The sequence below is a fragment of the Camelus ferus genome, chromosome 36 (genome assembly GCF_009834535.1).
Source record: "Camelus ferus isolate YT-003-E chromosome 36, BCGSAC_Cfer_1.0, whole genome shotgun sequence".
NCBI lineage: Eukaryota > Metazoa > Chordata > Mammalia > Artiodactyla > Camelidae > Camelus > Camelus ferus.
The window spans coordinates 17,999,238-18,021,284 of record NC_045731.1 but is presented as its reverse complement, the minus strand read 5'-3'; the positions used below and the strand labels follow the sequence as shown (position 1 = coordinate 18,021,284).

Genomic DNA, 22,047 nt, shown 5'->3' with positions numbered 1-22,047 from the left:
AGAATTCCCTACTGTGAACTGCTAAAAGTGAATTTACTTGCTAATCAGTTTCAAGGGGCCTTATTACAATGCATTTCTTGGCTTTTTCATTGGGGACATATTAACAGAAACCAATCTCGACAAATGGGAAGTTTCAACCCCAGATTAATGACCATGCCATGTAGTTTGAATGTGTTGAAATCATCATCTGATTCCTCAGGGGCAGCAGTTTCCTCAGCCTAGAATCTCTTTCCTCTGGGAGACAAGAAAGCAGTGGGAAGAGAAGATTTGGAGCAGGATCTGAGTTTTCACTTAGGCTTGTCTACTCTGTCCCCATGTGCACTTGGGAAAGTCATAAACCCTGAGCCTCAATTAAGAAATAAAAATACTACTTACAGCACAAGGCAAGTTTGAGGAGAAAACATTTAATAGATATTACATTACTTTGCAAACTGCAACCTGACAGTGCTTGATGATTAGGAGTAGAATGATCATGATGACAATCGTGGCAACAGTGACTGAAGTTCATTAGGTGTTTATTAAGTTCCAGGCCAGGCATCAAAAAGTTCTTCATACAGCACATCACGATTCCTCACAAACATTATAATGTTGAAAAATGTTCCCCCATTTCAGATAAGGGAAGCCCAGAGAATTTAAATAATGTGCCTCAAGTCACAACTGATGAATGTGTTAGCTAGAATCAAGATTCAAGTTGGAGCTGCATAATGGATATATAGTTCAAAATTAATCTAACCCTAAAATTCTCCAGAATGTGTTATCATAGTGTCCCTTTTAGTATGTATAATAAAAATCTTGGATACTTCTCTTATTCGTAGTAATAGTATGAATATCACTTTAGGTAGGTAGATAGATAAATACATACATATGTTCCCGATAGATGCAACTGCTGTTCCAGGTTCTTGTCCCCTCCCAGAAAGAATTCAGAGACAAGACTTACAGGTTAAAAAAGGCAAAGTGAGGACTTATTAAAGGATGGATAGTACACTCTCAAGGGAGAGCAGGCAGGCTCAGGGGAGTGGCTGCCCAGAGTTTCTTTGGCAAGTTAGTTACATGAGGTGTAAAAATAAATGGGTGGAATATTCATTGGGTAGGGAAGGGTTCGGGGTCGTATTCCCTGATTATCATCCCAACTCCACCTTCCCAAAGGGAGGAGGGATTTTTGGCCTTATTTAGTCTGGATCAGAAGTGTCATGGCGTTGGTGCATGATGCATACTTCTGATCTGCAAGACTAATTTTATTGAAATGAGGGCATAACGAGCAAAATGTTACATTCGGACACTAGAAATTCCTGCCTTTTCTCACCATTTTTTGTTCTTCTCCAAGCCACTTGTCACCCCAAAAAGCATGATCCCTTATCAGCCCCAAGGTTCCTGCTTTTCTTTCTCTGCCCAAGGATCCCTGCTGCTTACATGATGTGTGGTTTCCTGCATTTGGCCTGTGCCCCTCCTTTCTGCCCAATTCCTGCCATTTGGTCTGTGTCCCCGTTTCTCTGCTCATATCTAGCTAGCTGCCTGCTCTAACACATACATATATAAATATGCATTTATCATTACATTATTTTATATATCTCAACCAAATAAATTATTTTTCACTTCTCAAGGAAAATTTCACTTTAACTATGAATCTCTTATCAAGCCAGCAACCTAACCCAGGGAATAGTAAACTACATAAGTGCATCTCTAAATTCTCTTACTTTAAACATACATGCATATCATCTGTAACATGTAATTTTTTCATTCTGGATTTCATTTTTTAATTAATTTATCTGTGTATCAGTCTCTTTCCAATTCACTGCATGTCATTACACAGTGTTAAGCCACGATCTTGTTTAAGGGAGTTCTTTGACAGGTGTCTGACTGTATCAATCTTGTAGATAAGACATTCCCATTGTTTCTGCCTCCTATAGGATTCAGCCCAAACTCATTAATGTGAAGGACAGTGCTCTGTGTCCAGGGCCCTGACCGTCTTCCTGACTCCACTGCTTTTCCCCCTCCCACCTGCCACACAGTGTCTCTCCTTCCCTAACTGTGCTTGCACTTTCTGTGTCACTGAAATGCTTTTCCACAGCTTTTCCATTCTGCGTAAATGTCTCATTCCTTCTCATCCTCTCACTACAAGAACAAAAGATAACCTTGTGGTAGAGTTTTTTTTTTTTTTTTTCCAAATTAACTCAATCTTCTCTTTACCTGACCCCCAAGCCACAGGGGGATGTTGGACCATTTCTCAGTATCCTCTGCGACTTCCTTGTGTCAGTTACATTTTTCACACTATGTTGTAATCTGCGTGTTCCATATGTCTCTCCTCTCACTCAGCTATGAGCTACCTGAGGGCACAGACTCCAACAGAGTCATAATTTTAACTTCAGTAATTTATATAGGGTGACAAGGAAGGTTATTATTTTGTTATTTTAGCAAACACTGGGCTAATTTGAATAAAATCTAAAAGAAAAGCGGCAATGTATTACAATATCATTTCTAAGCCAACAATTCTATTCCTTTAGTGTCTTTGTTATGGAAATGACAGGCCAGCCAAGAAACAAGCACCACTCGGAGGGTTGGAGTACTCAGATATATTATGCTGGTGGGCTCAGAGCTTCGGAGCGGAAGCCCCTCTGAGCCCACTGGCGTAATACATCTGAGTACTCCAACCCTCCGAGTGGTGCTTGTTTCTTGGCTGGCCTGTCATTTCTGTAACATCTTTTTATCTGATTATTTTTAATGTATGTCTTAGTTCAATACACATACAAATAGTGGGTATCACACTGTTGTAAATAAGTTTTCCTCTATTGTTTTTTTCTACATTTCTATTATAATGGGGTGTCATATGGGGAGAAGTTTTAATTATTCTGATTGATTGATTTCCTTGGGGTTTGCTGATCACATTATTTGTAAAACATATTTGTACTTCTTCCTTTAAAAAATCTATGGTTCATTAGTGATAGTCCTTATAGGTGGATAAGAACTAGTTTCTGGAAATCGGTTTGGTTAGATAAGGCTTCAGATTTCAAAGGTCTTTTTAATCTGGAATGCTTAGTAAAGGCTTTATAGTTCCCTTTTAACTAAGAACCAAATTCATTATGTCTTTTGGAATTAAGACCAGTACCCTCTGCTTTACAAACCAAATCTCCTCCTTTGTTGAAATATATTATATCCTGTTTCTAAATCTTAATTCTAAGCTCTTCCTTAGTCAGATTCAGAGGTATTAATTTTAAAGGACAATTTCTTGCTCATTTAGAAAATATTTTGAAGGCATATACATACATATGTACATAAATATGCATTTCTTATTTTTCCTGAATAAACATTTGTTGGCCTCTATGATAATACTTTTAACAGAGATGTACTAATATTTCAAACCCCAAAATGATGCTACTTATAAATTTTAACAAATTTTAATCTTTTTTACTAAAGAAATTAATTATTATATAATCAACTCTTTATTATGGAAATTTTCAAACATGTACAACATTAGAAGATTTGATAGAATAATCCCCACCCCACCACCAGAAAAGCTGCCAGCTTCAGTGTGTCCACTCATGGTCAGATAGGTTCCATCCAGCCCTCTTGCCCAATCTATTAACCCCCAAAGATATTTTGAAGTAAATCTCAGACTTTACACCATTTCATCAATTGATGTTCTCCAGGCACAGACCACCAGGAACCTCTAGTCACAGTTGTGTTGCTGTTGCTTGCTTCAACTGGGGAGCTCACACACCACGAGAAACAGGGGCATCTCAGTAAGAAGTCTTAGGGACCGGGCTTTCTAAGAGATTTCAACCTATGAGGTCATTTACAACAGGGTTCAAGAAGGCACGGTTACACTTTCAACTGGATGATGTCAAATGTGTTGGTATGTTAACGGTTCCTATTCAGAAAGTTGATAAATTGGAGGAAGGCAAAAGCTTTAGGTGGTAATGAGCAGCAGTCCCTTGTGTTAGCCAGATGGACAGGGTGTCTGACGGTTTTGTGGTTTAGGCAGTGTTACTGCTTTTGCCTGTGCTCTGCCATTATTACAGAGTGATCCTGCCTTGCCTCATTTCACCACCTTTACCATGTAAACTTTTCTCATATTCATGTTTTGGGAAATGATTGATATTCTGCAGCAGAATGCTACAGCTAAGCTTTTAGTGCCAGACCAGGTAGATCCCTTTCTATTGGCTGCATCCAACCGGATCTGGCTAACGGGCATGTGTGGGAGATACAGTGGGTATGACTGTGTTTTGGAGCTGAGCAGGGTGGAGAAGGGTAAATGAAGGGTTATGTCTCTGGAGACTGTCACAAGCAAGGCTCTTCCAGTGACTTGGTGTGTGACTTTGACCAAGGTGCCCAACCTCTCCATCCTCTCTGTACTTCAGTGTTTCCCTTGTAAACAGAAATGCTAATAGTATTTATAACAGAATTCTCATGAGCATTACGTGTACTAACATACAGACTGCTTACAAGAGTACCTGGCACAATGTGAATGATTCTATGTAAGTGTTTGTGGATATTAATGTTACTAATATTACTATGCTCTTTTCTGGGGGGTGGTAATTAGGTTTATTTATTTATTTTTAATGGAGGTACTGGGGTTTGAACCCACAACCTTGTACATGCTAAACAAGCATTCTACCACTGAGCCATGCCCTCCCCCTAAGGTTATTAAAGATTGTGATGTTCTTTTATTCACTCCTAGCTGGAAACGGAGAAGAGGTAATTACATGAGGATGAGGAGCCTTACTTTTTCATCTGTTTAAATGATCACATTAAACTAGCTGATCTCAAATGTTTCAATTGAGGGTGATGCAAGTAATTAGTTGTGGGAACTTGAAAAATTGAAAGCAAGGGTTAGAACACAATCTTGACATCTGGTGCTAAGTTGTCTTTCTGTATGCTTATAACTTACTTTTCAGAGTGCTTATGTATACAATTATATATGAGTTTACTTATTTGACAAGTTTTTTGTTTATTTTTTTCAGTAAGGAACTGTTAGTAGTCAGGGATTCAGTAGTCAGCAAAACAGACACAGACCCTGTCTCATAGAGCTGACAGTCTATTGTGAGAGAGACTCACATAAACAGTTAGACAAAAGGGCATTTAATCATAAACTGTGGTCATTCATTTCAAGTAGAGGTGCACAGTGATGAGAAAACATAACAGAACCCCAGGAAGTTCAGGTTTCAGCAAAACAGCCCTTAGAAAATGATGCTCAGTTTGAATTCTCAAGTAAGAGTTGACAAAAGGGATGGGACATAGGGACATTATCTAAGAGAGAAGAAACAATACACCAAGTTCTGTGGCAGGAAGAAACTTAGGAGAAGAAGCGATGGTACAGTCACTAAGAAAGCAGTGTAGAAGCTCCTCAACAAATTGAAAATAGAACTTCTATATGATTCAGCAGTCCCAATTTCAGATTTTATATATATATAATATATATATATATATATTATATATATATATAATCAATATATCATTATATATATAAAATCATTGAAATCAGGATCTAGAATAGATATCTAGATATCTCACTCCTATGTTCACTGCAGTACTAGTCACCGTAGCCAACACATAAAAACAACCTAAATGTCCATCATTGGATGGATGGATAAAGAAAATGCTGTGGGTACATAGAGTGAAATATCACTTGGGCTTAAAACAGAAGGAAATCCTGCCATGCGTGAAGCCACGGGTGAACCTGGGGGATATTATGATGGGTGATATAGGCCAGTCCTAGAGGGACAAATGGTGCGTTATTCTACTTCTGTGACGAATCTGAAATAGTCAGTCATAGAAACAGAGCCGGATGGTGGTTGCCAGGGACTGGGAGGAGGGCTGAATAAGAGTTGTTTAATGGAAAGAAAGTGTCAAAAGAAAGTGTCAGTTTGTAAGACAAGTAGCTCTAGAACCTGGTGTGCAACACTCTGTATCTAGTTAACACTACTGTGCTGTGTGCTTCAAAACTTAGCATGCTAAATGTTCTTCATACAATTAAAAAAAGAAACAAAACAAGGAAATTGTGGTATAAATGACAGGAAGTGAGATAATGTACACATTTTCAACTTTCAGAAGAGATCCAACTAAGACTGGAAAAATGTTTACTATATTTATTAATAATGTGAGACTCAGGCTAGAAAGGAATGGCTTCAGGGATGTAGGGAAAAGCTGGATGGAAAGAAAAAACATGTACAAGAAATTGGGACAACTGAAAGATTTCTTCAAGAATTTGGGCTACTAGAGGGGGTGGGTACAGCTCAGTGGTACAGCACATGCTTAGTATGCATGAAGTCCCAGGTTTGATCCCCATTACTTCCATTAAAAAAATAAATAAATGAATAACCCTAATTACCTCCCCTGCCCCACTAAAAAAAAAAAATGAAAAAAAAGAATTTTGGCTACTGCTCTGAGTAGTGGTTTTACACACACACACACACACACACACACACACACACATTCTGAAATTGGTTAGAAAATGGTTTTCTAGTTTGAAAATTGTGGAAAAAACTGGATTTCACCATTAATAATAATGCATTTCCCTTATTGTGTAGATTCACTAAGAGAGACTCTGACACTGTGGTAGAAGTAGCTCTTGTTTTCAAGTAAGTTCTTGGAGTATCTTCATTTTATTTATTATTCTGATTTGTCTTACTTTTTAAGCAAATACCTTTTGAATACTAAGTACTTATCATAGAGTTTGCTGGGATATTTGCATACATTAATTCATCTAATATTCACAAAAACATAAAAGATGCATCATTTTTACTTGATTTTACAGTTGAGGAAATTGAGACAAAAAACCAAATATGGATGTTGCCCACATTCTCATAAGTTCAGTTATCCAAAATTTAATGCTGGTCTTATCCTTTCACATAATTTGATTTTCTTATTCAAATGAACCAAAGTTTACTGTTCTTTTTTTAAGCCTGTAGTATAGCCTTCTTTAACTTTCCTGGAGATTGATTGGTATACTTGAAGTATAGTTCCTTCAAGGATACAGGTAACTTTTTAATTCCCAATATAATTTGTCCAACTCATCTTACTTCGAGAAAAACAGGGAAAGGAATATTACCACTTTCAGGTATCTCTAGAAGTTCAAGTTTAGGCTCAGAGGGATCTAGGAACTAATAAATTACCCAAACAACTTCAGAATGAGCTCTCTGGGAGCCAGGATCTGGCTAAGCAGTGAGTCATACGGAGTTTGCACATGGAGTGAATTGCCAACCCTCCACCGACAAGCTGGCTTCCCGTTAGAGACACCTCTCCTTGGTGAGCTGTGGTATTTAATTGAACCAGTCTGCTTTTACAGATAATGCCTCTAACATCCCAGTTGCATTTCTTACTTTCATACCCTCTCCTTTGCAGTTCTTTGTAAAGGACATCTGGTTGTACTTAAAATACTGCATCAATCTTCAAATATCTTCCTCCCTTCACTCTGTCTTATCTCTCTCTCTCTTTTACACACACACACACACACACACACAGACACAGACACATTAAATGACTTTGTACTGAGTTAATCAATTAGAAGTACCCTCCCTCCTGCAGTGACACCCACAGAAGAGAACAGTTCCTCTTCTAGGTGGATGGATTAGAAATAAGAACGTAAGTGAGATTTCCTGTCTAAAGTTTTCTCATGGGAATGAGTGGCCAAGAATGGCTGTATACTTAGGTGTAGGTAACAGTGCTTTCTAAGTCCATTTTTGGTCTTTGGAAACACCAAACATAAGGTAAAAAGTCCCTTCTTAAGTAAAATATTTAAGTCAAGACTGTATGCTTACTCTTATTTTTAATATAAAATAGAACTTGGTATTTCATTTCTCTAATATTGCTTTTCAGAATAGGTTTTTGGCCTCAAATTGCACTCTAAAAAATCAGACTCAAACCAGTGCATCCCAGCCTTTTCCTATGCCATGTCATATTATTTGCATGTGTTTTGGGATACATGGAGGGAGCATCTGATGGTTGAAGTCACCAGGGCTGCACATCTGCAGTGCACTGGTGGTGCACAATGCCTCTGCAGGCTGGGCAGTAAGCTCTGGTACAGAGATCAAGCTCCATGTAGCTGTAGAATGAAGGATGCTTGGCTTGGAAAAGCTGCTGTAGACCCTGACAGAACACCGGGCAGGACATGGTATCACTAGGTAGTAAGCAAATTAGGAAATTTCTTGATTAATAGAGCAGAGAATAAGAAAGAGGAAGTTTCTCAATGACCTTTTTTTTTTTTCTGTCTTATAGTTGAACTCTATTTGTGCAAGCCATTTCTGTGCAAAAGTAACTTATTTTTACTACTGAAACTATTTCTTTGGTTATTTTACCTTATTTCTTATTTTACTTCTTTAAAATTCAGATAAACTCACACACATACACACACTGATTGGAATTGTATTCTTGTAACCATAAGTTACTATAGATTCTATGTATTATAATACTAAAATATTTCTGTTTGCATTAAAATTAAAATTATTTTAGAATAAACTGATTAAAATTGCCAATAAACTTCCAATTTTGATGATTAATCATTAAACATAAATTTAACTTTTGTTTGAAATTTGTTTTATTAATTAGATGGGAGTGTTTTCCTAAACTGTTTAGAACTCTGAATAGTTTTATACCTTGGAGCAAGGAATCATATAAGATTTCAGATGAATGAGAAATGTTTTCATTTGTAAACTAGGAGAAGTCTGGGCTTTGAAAAGGCGAGATACAAAAGGACCAAAACCATAGGTGCTCTCAGGCAAATCATTTTCACAAAGAGACAGGCATGGGAAGTGGAGGTACTGAAAATTAATCTTTTTTTAACATTTTTTATTGATTTATAATAATTTTACAATGTTGTGTCAAATTCCAGTGTTCAGCACAATTTTTCAGTCATACATGGACGTATACACACTCATTGTCACATTTTTTTCTCTGTGAGCTACCATAAAATTTTGGTGTATATTTCCCTGTGTTATACAATATAATCTTGTTTATCTAGAAGGGATAGACTTGGATTTGAAAATTTATCTTCTTAAAACTGCTCTTGTCCTCCTAATCCTTGGTGAGACTTTTCATATGAAAAAAATAGGCATATTCTAAGTTGAATTTGACTGGCATGATGAACTCATTCAATCATAGGTTGGGCAAACAAAACTAAGAGAAACAAGTAACTTTGGAAGTATGTGTGAGTTATGCCTGCCATTCAAACTGTGGACTGAAATAAATGCACAACCTAAAAGTTGAGAGTTATGTTTTATTTGGTGGACAATTCTGAGGATGCAGCCCTGAGGGACCACTCTGAAGAGGTGGGGGGGTCTAGGATATATAGGAGCTTTACAACAAAGACCAGGGAGTTGGAACCTTAAAAGATTGGCTGTTAACTAAAGAAAACCAGGCATCTCAGGTTAAAGAATTTAGCGCTTTTCTATGTATGGGAGGAAGCAAACATTTGGGCTCACTGAATTCATTCCTTTGACAAGCACCTAGCTATCTAGGGCCAGTATCCTCTCCTTTCTTATTCTGAGTCCGCTTAGAGGGCACCATTGTGAGTGGCTGCAGAGGCTGTGCTGCAGGCCTGTCCCCACTGGGGGGTGGTGGCAGTCACTGATGACTTGATGGCTTCAGCATTCTCTGTTTACTGACATGGTTTGCAGTATTTTTCATTCACACAACCGCTGAGTTTTTTCTTTTGACTACTGATTCTCAAACATGGCTATCATTAGAACCGACCAGGTAGCTTTAAATACACTGAAACCTGAATGTTACCCAGATGTTTTGATTAAATTGGCAGAGGGGTGCCTGGATATTAGGATCTTGACAACTTTATAGGTGGTTTCAACGTGCCATAAAATTTGAGGCAAAACTCACTTAGGGAAAGATACAATGAGCAAGAAACATCATGCTCATTAAAAATACTTTGACATCAAAGGTGTCAATACTTCAAGGATGTCCCTCAAAATCGACAGAGTGTGGAAATGACTGAATAAATGGTGAGGCTTTGGGGTGATAACTGCTCCAGAGCAATCTGCAGAAACTAACTGGAGGCTATGAAGAAACATTACTTTTAAAAAATAGAGGAATTAATAAAATAATCTAGAAAGTCATCGAGTAGGTGCAAAATCATAAATGCTGCACTCTATAAGCATTTTAAAGGTTTTCATAGGTAACTGTTTCCATGTAATTTTTAAGTTTTTTAAATTTAGAATCCAAACTCCAGCTTAACATGCAACTCCATTATATATAAACTTCATTTTTGTTTGCTTCATTTGCTGCTTAAATATCCCCCTTAATAGTAAGTACCTACCAGAGCTAATGTTCTCGTTGGTGCATTTATTTTCTCACTCAGCTGATTTGACACGTATGTTGCAACCACAAAAAATCCTGAAATTACATAAAATAGAAAGCAAAAGAAACTAATGCACAGGTGGCCTTTGTTATTTTAAGTAAAATATTATGATAAATATAAATCAACCTCTTCCTCTGACCCCATTTTTCAGCGAGGGTTGTCTGCTTAACTTTTCCATTTTATGGTAGCCTTTTCATTATTCTCAAATAGCAGTCAAACCATGTCTTCACAGCTGGAATTGATATAAAAGACTTTGTGAGAACATGTTGAGTATGTGCAAGACCTGTAAGAGAACCCTTAATTCAGAGTATTCGTGAGAGAAACAGTTTTTAGCAGGAGGGACAGCATGATATAATAACTTTTTAGACACTCAGGCTTCTGCAGTTTTACCTTGGCAAAGTACATGGAAAGCTTAGCAATCTTTAAGAAACTACAGGTGTTATGTTTGTCTTCTCTAAGCTTGAAATGTTAGGTTTATACTATAGACAAATGGATGTATCTGCCAGGATGGTTGCACACTGGGCATGCATAGTTTGATGTTTAGGAATATGGGCTTTGCAGTCAGACAAATCTGATCACCCCCATACTATACCATGTGATCTCTGGGACCATAGCTCTAAGCCTGGGTTTTTTCCAATTGTTAATCAGGAATGATGGGATAGAATTTCATCATACTCTCAGTAAAAGACTATCGTAAGTTAATTCATGTATTGCACAAATTAGAGTATCTGATAAGGGCAGTCCTCAGTAGCAACAGATAAATACTTATAGTAGCAATAAATAAAATTAAAATACGAAGGAGTTTGACGTGATGATGTTTCAAGGCTCCTTTCTTTGTTAACATATTATGGTTCCACTTGGTGGGAAAATAAAGTCAGGGGCAAAAATAAATTTCAAATAGACTAACGTTGGGCTTAATGAGATTAGTCCTTTTTTTTTTCAGAGTTGGCAGAAATAAAAATAATTGCAATTTTTCAGAAGTGTTCATCAAGAACTCTACCCACCTGTATATGTTTCCATAGAAGTTTGATTACAACTGGCTGTTCTTTAGGATACGTTGCTAAAAGTGAAATCTACTAGAACAAGTCTTTGGGTATCACAAGCCCTTGAAATATATTGACACATATTTATGGGGAAAGGGGTTTATCTACATGCAGTTTAGAATAAGTTATCTAATAAACTACTTAATGTTAACTCTTTGGGCAACAAACTTCAAAGTGTGGTTAATTTTGAATTGGAAAGAAAAACATGTCTCCTTAATTTTTATGCAGATAAAATTGCGTGTTTTCCCATAGCTCTTGTTAATTTCCTTTTAGCTTCTACAGCATCCAGTCCTTACTCTGTAAGGGAAGGGATGCAGGAAAGTGAGTCGGTCTCAGATCACTTTGAAAATTTTTAAAACTTTTGGAACTTGCACAAAAATGAAAAACAGGGGAATATAAATTTGCTTTTATTTATAAATTTTGTATTTTTATGCTGTGCTGCCATATTTATGTGTGCATACAAAACTTAGGGGCACCAAAACCACTGAAATATTACTGGTAGCTGTCTGAAGTGCTTTCTTTCAGATAATATTTAAGTTTAACCAACATTTTCCCATAGTTTCTAAAATCACAAAACAAAATAATGCTTAAGAGGTGTATTCTGAGAGCGAAGAACTCTTTCCCTGGGGCAAGAATGGCATGTCATTGGAGAGCTAAGGTGTACTTTTTGCCCACAAGGTAACACAATTCAAGGCTAGAAGATGCTAGTGACCACCTCCCCCAACACTGCCACAGGCCATAAAAAATGCCATTCCTGTTCTTCATCTTATAGCGAAATCTGCAGCCTTCATCAGACTCAATGGCGGAAGTTAATGTCACTCATGTCACTGAATTCATTCTCAGTGGAATTACAGACCGGCCAGAGCTTCAGGCCCCATGCTTTGTGGGTTTTCAGTCATCTACCTGGTCACAGTGCTGGGCAACCTTGGGTTGATATCCTTGATCAGGATGGATGCTCAGCTCCAGACACCGACATACTACTTCCTCAGTCACTTGGCCTTTGTTGACCTTTGTTACTCCTCTGCTATCACTCCCAAGATGATGGTGAATTTTGTTGTGGAACACAACATGATTTCTTTCCATGCTTGTGCAATGCAACTGTGCTGTTTTCTCACCTTCATGATCATGGAGTGTTTCCTTTTAGCCTCCATGGCCTATGATCGTTATGTGGCCATCTGTAGACCCCTGCATTACTCCACACTGATATCAAAGAGGGTCTGCATTCAACTAGTGGCAGTTCCATATGTATACAGCTTTCTGGTCACCCTCTTCCATACCATTATCACCTTCCACCTAACTTACTGTGGCCCCAATGCTATTAACCATTTCTACTGTGATGACCTCCCTCTCTTGGCTCTGTCCTGCTCAGACACACATGTGAGGGAAGTTCTGATCTTTGCCTTTGCTGGCTTTGATATGATCTGCTCTTCTTCCATTGTCCTCACCTCCTATACCTTTATCACTGCTGCCATCCTGAAGATTCACTCTACCCAGGGGCGACACAAGGCCATTTCTACCTGTGGCTCCCACGTGGTGGCTGTCATTGTTTTTTATGGCATGCTGATCTTCATGTACCTACAGCCCAGATCCAGCCACTCCCTGGACACAGACAACATGGCATCCGTATTCTAAATGGTGGTGACCCCCATGTTGAACCCCCTAATCTACAGCCTAAGAAACAAAGAAGTGAGACACCCTCCAAGAAAGCCTTGGAGAAAGGCTGTGAAACTGTAAAGATGTTAAAATTAAGAAAATATTAGTAATAATAGGTTATTAAATACAAGAAGGTAAATGAATCAAGCTTTCTCTTTCTGACATTTCTTGTAATTCTTTCCCAATCAACTGGAAATGTGGCTTTAACATTCTCTACCAGGTCCCTGGCCAATTCTAGAAAGTCAGTTTGATTCCAAGTCCTGTTCAGGCCACCATAGCCTTTAGAGACCAGTGAAATTTTGTTTGAATAGAAACACAAACATGGTCTCAAATATACATACATGTATCACAAGCAAGGGCATCACTGTGTCTTTGTTAGAACTGAGGACTCTGGAACCAAGACCGCCTAAACTTGAATTCTGTCTTCTTCCTTTTCTGACTGTGCAGCTTTGGGCAATGAACCTGAACTCTGTGACTCTCTTTCCATTTTTGGAAAATAAATAAGACCCAACTCATTGTTTGGTTTTAAAGACTAAACAGATTAATATTTATAAAACATTTATAACAATATCCTGTGATAATAAATGCTATGTAATTGTTTGCTATATAAGTGTTTGTTATGTATAATTAAAAAATAATTCATCGAGCTCTTAAAAATTTACTTCTTTAAGTAACAAGGGAAAGCCTGATTAGGTTTCTACTACCTGCTGGGCACTGAATCAAGTAGTGTTACGTATCGCAATAAAACAAATCTCAGAGTTGGGTAAGATTTTACCTCTGGGCTTCAATTTTTCATAAATTGTGTAAGGTCACATAATTAGTAATATGAAAATTCTAAATGCAATTGCAAGTCTTTCTGAATTTCGTTTTCTTAACCACTATGAGTATTATAGATTATCTGGACTTAAAAATGTCATTATTGGGTTTTTTAAAATATAAGTGGAAGAACATGTTTTATAAGAAACTGTGTTTTAAAATAAATAATTGATTCATTTGCATATTGTTCAAATAGAAATAAACTTTGTTTATAATGTCATTTATTAAATCACCCTTATAGGGTCATGATATGAAAATATTAGTGATTTGACATGCTTTAATTATTTTGACACTTCATACAAATAGTTAAATTAGTGATTTAGTATTATCTATTATTTTACCATTTTAGAAGGAGATGCTGACAGTTACAGTCGCTATATAAAATGCTGTTTGAAGTCTGCAGTACAAGGGGATTAGTTCTTCTTCTGAGATTATTTTGTAAATAACTCATTTATGCTGCCATGAGGTGCTTTTCAAATCTTGTGAATTGAATGAATTCTCAACTTTTTAAAACAGTTTTGACAGAGAAACACGGTGCTTCTATTTACCATACTGTGTCTTGTGAGTGTATATTTATATAGATAGCTATCCACACACATCCTATCACATATCACGTACAGGGCCCACAGGCATAGTATAGCCAGTATCTCTTACAGGTAAAGAAATTCAGACCTACAGAATCTTAATGCCTCACTGAGGAACACCATTTTTCTGGAGCTTCATTTTATCTTTTTCCTTCATAATATTTATAACAGCAATACTTAAACACTAATTGAATCGATGTTTCCACATCTTTACACAATTTTAAAAACTAAGAAAAAATGGGTGATTCACAAGATGTCATCCAAAAACTAGGTTTAAGTTAATCTTTCAATTAGAAAATAATTTGAAAGGTATGTGAGCCTGAATATGGCACAATAAATGGGCCCTTCATATTGTACTGGACTCTGGAGAAGAAAGTAAAGGGAAAAGGTGACAATGTATGCGGCAGAGTCTCCCCACCTTCATCATCTCTTCACTTACTTTGTTAAAACTGAGATTTAACAAAATTAAACTCAAATCTTGTGTTTTTTCCCTAGTTTTTAGCTACATGTTCATTAATAAATTACATAAATTGTTTTGGATCTCTTCATTTTTAAAATATCTGTCTCAGTAGGTTGTTATAAAAATTAACTGAGACTGTCCATTTAAAGCATTTCATTCAGCACCAGACACATTCAGTAGATGGTAGCTTTATTTTTACTTTGAAAAGTTTGAAACTAAATAAATGCATCATTTATTAAGGCAATTTTTACTAAATGTAACAAAAGCAGCTTAATTTTTTTCAAGAAAAAAATATGCTTATTTTAATAGCAGAAATGAAGGACTCAAAAATTCAGTTTAAAATATGTTCATAAATAGATAAACAACAAGTTTATACTGTATAACACAGGGAACTACATACAGTATCTTGTAGTAACTTATGGTGAAAAAGAATATGAAAACAAATATGTGTATGTTCATGTATGACTGAAGTGTTGTGCTATACACCAGAAATTGACACAACATTGTAAACTGACTATACTTCAGTAAAAATACATTAAAAATATGTTTATAAACACACACAAAAAGAAATTAAAAAGAATTAAATTGCTTTAAAGATTACAATAAAATAACTTGTTAGCTTTTATATTTTCAATTTGTTGATTCTAAAATAAAGCATTTAATATTCTCAACTGTTTCTAAAAAAAAAGACTACTACCAAATAAAAGAGATCATTGACACAATAACAATGCTGTAAATAATTAATATTGCTCATTAGGTGTGAGTCAACATATACGAAGTGCTTGCTCTTTGCTAGGAGCTGTGTGATGCCTTTTATATTTGTAGGATTATTTAACCTTCACAATTAGTCCAAGACAAAGGGAATTATTACCTGCTTTTGCTGATGAAAAAGCTAAGAAACAGAACTGTGAAATAATTTACCCAAGATAACAGCTATTACTTGGAAAAGCTAAAATTGTTAGCCAAACTGTGTGAATGAAGATTCACATTCCTAATCACACACTTATATAGAACAGGCGATGACTTAAAATGGTGTGAAATGGCTCCAATGAACTAAACTCTCACAGCCAAAGTGTCACCAAGTGTTCAATGTCAGGCTACCCTTGTAGCTGAGTTGCAGGAAATGGAATGCTAGGAAGATTGTCTAGAGTGTTAAAACCAAATATCCCTGCTCTTAAGCTTCAACATGCTTTCAAGATTACCTGTGCAGCATGCTTAAACATAAGATACCAGATGTTGATGTACCATTTCAGTACAACGCAGATTTCTCAATAGATGACACGGAATTCAGATAAAGCTCTCTTTTCCAATACTGCTTCTTTAATGAGGAAGAGGGTGTTGTGATCAAACAGGATTAAGATCTCTCTCTTTCTCGCTCTCTCTTGTTTTTTTTCTCTTCCCTTTTATAATTCTGTAACTCAAAATTCACAAAATGCATTTCATGTGGAAATCACTAAGAATGAAACAGTGGGTGAGACATATTCTGAGTGGATCTGAGCACTGGAAGTGAGGAAGTTGGTTCATTTATCAGCATGGTGACTCTAAATGAGCCACAATTCCAAGTCTTCTGATGCCTCCCTGTCCAATGATTTTTCAGTTACTTGACAGCCAAACACAACTTCTCTGTAATTCTTTTAAGTGTACTTTTTACTTCCTGATTCCTCAAGCTATAGATCAATGGGTTCAACATGGGAATCACCACCACATAAAACACCAAAGCAAACTTATCTGTGTTCAGAAAATGGCTTGACTTGGGCAGTAGGTACATAAAAATTATTGTCCCATAAAGTATGGTGATGGAGGTCACATGGGAAGCACAGGTGGAAAAGGCTTTCTGTCTTCCTTCAGCAGAATCGGATCCTCAGGATGGCAAGGAGGATGAAGACATAGGAGATGATCACGACCAGTAGAGAGCAGAGTGTATTGAACCCAGCGATGACTAACAACATCAGATCTTTGACCTGAGTGTCAGAACAGGCCAGAGCAACCAGGGGCACATCATCACAGTAGAAGTGGTTGACCAAATTGGAGCCACAAAAAGACAACTGGAATGTTGCCACTGTCTGTACGAGACCCACACTGAACCCATAAACATACATGCTAGCTGATGATTCGGTTACAGAGTTTTTTAGGCATGAGAATGATGTAGAGTAAAGGGCTGCAGATGGCCACATACCTATCATATGCCATGATTGAGAGCAAATACTGCTCACAAACTACAAATGTGATGAAACAGCACACCTGAAGGGCGCATGCATAGAATGTTATGCTTTTAACATCACGTAGGAAATTCACCAAGGTGATGGGAGTGACAGGAGATGTAAAAGAAACATCAACAAAAGCCAGATGGCTGAGAAAAAAAATACATGGGTATGTGAAGCTGAGGACTGACTTGTATTAGCACAAACAAACCAAGGTTACCCATGACACTAGCTAAATAGATTACCAGGAATACACCAAAGAAAATTGCTTAAAGCTCTGGATTATCTGTGAGTCCCAAGAGGATAAAGTCAGACACTGCTGAATAATTGCCTTTTGCCATGGTACAGATTTTAAAATATTTTTACAATAAAACCCCCCAGAGTACACATTCTGTTTATTCCTGTCTCCCTTGGCAATAATCAAGTAAATATTAGAAACTGGTTCTGACCCACCATGATCTTATGATGAATGTGTTCAGAGGAGAATCTTCACATTAGCTCTGGCAATGGAAATAAAAGCAAAAATCAACAAGTGGGACCTAATTAAACTTATAAGCTTTTTCACAGAAAAAGAAACCATGAACAAAAAGAAAAGACAATATTTGCAAAGAATGTGACTGACAAGGGCTTAACTTCCAGAATGTAAAAACAGCTCATGCAACAACAATAAAACAAACAACCCAATCAAAAAATGGGCAGAAGACCTAAACAGACATTTCTGCAATGAAGACATACAGATGGCTAATAGGCCTGTGAAAAGATGCTCAATATCTTTAATTATCAGAGAAATGCAAAACAAAATTATAATAAGATATCACTTCACGTCTGTCAGAATGGCCATCATTACAGTGTCCACAAATGATAAATGTTGGAGAGACTGTGGACACTGTTGGTGGGAATGTAGATTGGTGCAGCCACTATGGACAACAGTATGCAGATTTCTTAAAAAACTAAAAATAGACTTAGCATATGATCCAGCAATCCCACCCCTGGGCATATATGCTGGAGAAAACTCAAGTTCAAAGGTAAGCATGCATCCCAGTGTTCATAGCAACATTATTTACAAGGGCCAAGTCAAGACATGGAAGCAAACTAAATGTCCATTGACAGATGACTGGATAAAGAAAATGTCGTATATGTATATACAATGGAATACTACTCAGCCATTAAAAAAGAATGAAATAATGTCATTCGAAACAACATGGATGGACCTAGAGATTATCACATTAAATGAAGTAAGTCAGAGAAAGACAAATAGCATATGATACAACTTATATGTGGAATCTTAAAAAATGAGGCAAATGAACTTATTTACAAAACAGAGACAGACTCATAGACATAGAAAACAAACTTGTGGTTATGGGGAAGGGAAGGAGAGTGGGGAGATAAATTAGGAGTTTGGGGTTAAAAGATACTAACTACTATGTATAAAACAGATAAAACATGGTCCTACTGTATAGCACAGGGAAATATTCAAAATCTTGTAATAAACTATGATGGAAATGAATCTGAAAAATAATATATATATATATATATACACACACATACATATATACACATATATATATATATATATATATATAATATGACTGAATCACTATGCTGCACAACAGAAATTAACACAGTATTGTAAATCAACTACACTTCAATTTAAAAAAATAACAATATATCTTCTTAAATTCTTGACCTTGGGATCAGGGACCCTGCCATCACTCCACTTGCAAGTCCCACTCCCATGGCTCTATTTGAAAAAAATTATTTAAATGGCAATAGATCAAATGCTACATATCTAAAATTAATATTTTTAATGACCATAATTTTCTGCCCTTTCTTTCACCTCATTTATAACACCGCAACTTTTTACTCACTGCACTGGTATAGTTAAATAAAAGTCAGTGGTATTATAAGCAAAATAATACAAAATAATTTTGGTAGAGGATACATATACATGTGATTATACTGTATGCTAGACCAGCACTTTAAATTAATGATGTCTCTCCGTACACTATATTAATATATATATAATGAGTGTCTTTTCCCAATATACTTATTAATTACAAAGGAGAAAATTTAATTAAACATGAAATGACTAGCTAATAATAAGGTGTCCATCAGACTGATCAAATTAAATGATAGATGATACCCACTATTGGTAAAGGCATGGGAATGTGACATGGGCTTACACATCCAACAGAGGCATAATTGTCTTCATCTTTCTGGAGGGCAGTGTAAGAGTAAGCATCAAAACTGTTTAAAATAGTCCTGCCACTTAATATAATGACTTTAACTCTAGGAACTTAGGAAAGTCATGAAAGTATGCAAGTGTCTGAATTGTTCTGTTTTTACTTACTCCAAAAAAAGGAAGTTGTCTAGATATATTCTAATAGTTGCTTAGATCTTATGTGGCTCTTCAGTAAAATAGTAAATGGTAACTTTAAAATCTGAAATAGGTCTACATTTATTGATATTGAAAAGTGTTCATGATATAATCAAGTTTTAAAAGCAGCATGCTAAACAGGTTCTATAGCGATAAATAATTCCTGTATATCACATCACATGTAATGACCTAGAGATATGTGTGCAAACAGAAAAATGCTCATATTGTATGTGTCAAATGTTACCTGTTGTTCTATCTATGAGGTGATACTGTGGTCCTTCCTTCCTTCCTATTCCTCTTAATCAGTCTTCACAGTCTGTGCTGTGCTCTCTGTCCACACACTTGATGTCAGTGTCATATGTATATTTCCATCTTGCATTCCATGTGTATGAATACTGACAACTTAAGTTTTCGTATTGTTATTGCTATAACTTGTGCTTATCTGGTGTCCATATGGATATTTGAAGTATTCTGAATTATTTACCACTAAAATGAACTTCATAATCTCACCTCTTGGGGGGAAATGTCTCATTGTGATATGTTCTTAGGTAGATTCATAGGTTAAGAAATTTGAACTACTTGGCTAATTGAAAGCAGTCTTTCTCAAAAAGGACAAAATCAATTAACAAAATCATCACATTTCAGGTGAAAATCATGACAAAGTTTTTCTTTTATATTAATAGTTTTGTAGCATATCTTCAGTTTTAACCTGAAATTCTTAAATTTTACTGTAGACAGATTTCTAAATGTTTATCATATTCAAATGAGGAGTAGGAAATCTGAAAACAATTAATTCAAAAATCTTTTACTCTTAAATGTTTTTATCCATTGTCATTTTTGATCTTGTGACAATAAAATTAGCAGCTGATATTATTTTCACCTTCTTACTGATGAAGAAACTAAGGTATACAGAACTGAAAAAAATTGCCAGAGATCTTTTTTTGACCCGGGAAATGTCAGACCCAGCAGGCTTTTAGATGCCAAGCAATCTAGGCCCTTTCCTAGAGAAGCTGTGACGCAGTGATTGCTCCAGCCTGCTGAGACAGGAGGTCAAGGACAGTAATGGCAGGCGGCCAGTATCTAGACAGCAGACTCAAATCCTGCTGCAGGGGCTTTGTGAGAAAACTGGGAGCCACTGAAATGGTCCAATAGTAGGCAAATGTGTTTAAATAAACAATGAAAAAAATTAATGTTTGAGAACTGTGGATTAAGCTAGCCCTGTGTTCTGTGAGCAATGAAAATATGTATTAAATTTCCCCCTCTAGCTGTTAGTAGCAGCTTTCTAGTCTTTGTCATTAAGCATTCAAATGGCATATATGTATTAATACACATATGTATTAAAATGATATGCATGAGTTGCAAACTCAAAACTATTTTCTGTGTAACTGAAAATTATGAAATTATTACACTTATTTGAAATGCATACCTTGCCCATCTCTATCTCTGTCTATCTACCTGTCTATATCACAGTTATCAGTTGTGTAGGATAACCCCCATTTATAAATTGCTCCCTCAAGTTTATTAGTAGAGTTGGGACAAGAACTGAGGTCTTTAGACTCAGAGAAGGAAGGGAGATGATAGGCATGCACCTGCCATTTATTATTACCTTTTGTATGTTGTTTAAGAGTTTAAAAGTCTCCAAACTCTGTAACATTGTCCTTATTTAATTGGTAACTAACCTTGTGAGAGCCCACACCTCGTGCAGCACCATCCTTGGACTACAAGGTGCACGTTCTTCTCACAAGGATGCATTGGCCTAATGGGTTCATTGTGTTCTAAGAAGCTATTCCTTTCCCAGTAATGACCAACTTACCCAAGGTCTGCCCAGTATAACTGCATATAATCCTTGCTACTGGCAAGATGATCTATGATGTTTCAATTATACTGAGTGTGTTTAATTAGAGTGTATGATACCTCTGGGATTCTATCTTGAATTACGTTGAATTACATTATTATTATTATTAACTTTTAAACAGTTGGAAAAAATATAATGAGGTCTCATGGGCTTTAAAAAAAAAGAACAATTCACTTGAGAATCAGTCTTTAGAGACCAAACCAGACTTTAGGTCACGGTAAATCAGTGAAATTGAAAAGGTTAGGATATAATACTGTTCTCTTGAATAAAGAGAATTTGTTAAATATATCAATATGGAACAGCTTTATAATGTCATATTTTCGTAGAAACTAGCAAATCAGGAAAAATTATTTGTGCTATGCATCTTTGGTTTTCACATGGGATATTGTTAATACAGCTGAAGAATTCTGAACTGGGGAAGTTGGATGGGTGGAGAGGCTGAACTTTTGTCCTATACTAGTTATATAAACAGATAATAGCTTTTCATGCAGTTCTTCATTTGAGAAACAGGAAAATTGGCATAAATTCCTATGCACCAGATAATTAATTATTTTAAATGCATTTTCATTTGAAAAGTAAGAGAATGGACATAACTTCTTATGGTTACTCTTATGTCTGAAATCTCATCCTAAGTAAAAATCTATAGAAAATTTTATTGCACAGTGAACAGATAAGTAGAAATCACATATTAGGAAGAGACATTCTAGTTTTTTTAAGAGAAAAAAACATGAAGGAAATTCCATTTTTATTTATTCAAG

General features: G+C 36.2%; 1 protein-coding gene and 1 pseudogene across 1 annotated transcript; one reads left to right on the top strand and one right to left on the bottom strand.

Moving 5' to 3' along the window:
- Window positions 1-11,735: 11,735 nt before the first annotated feature.
- On the top strand, window positions 11,736-13,044 carry LOC116661712 (olfactory receptor 1038-like). The gene has a single exon (XM_032474227.1). It carries the CDS (start codon window positions 12,220-12,222, stop codon window positions 12,973-12,975), a length of 756 nt encoding a protein of 251 aa, XP_032330118.1. The 5' UTR covers window positions 11,736-12,219; the 3' UTR covers window positions 12,976-13,044.
- A 3,278-nt stretch (window positions 13,045-16,322) lies between these two features.
- On the bottom strand, window positions 16,323-17,607 carry LOC102524564 (annotated as a pseudogene).
- Between the last annotated feature and the right edge of the window lie 4,440 nt (window positions 17,608-22,047).

Excerpts from the sequence above, each read along its gene's own strand:
- LOC116661712 (XM_032474227.1), top strand. The coding sequence starts at position 12,220 with ATGCTTTGTGGGTTTTCAGTCATCTACCTGGTCACAGTGCTGGGCAAC.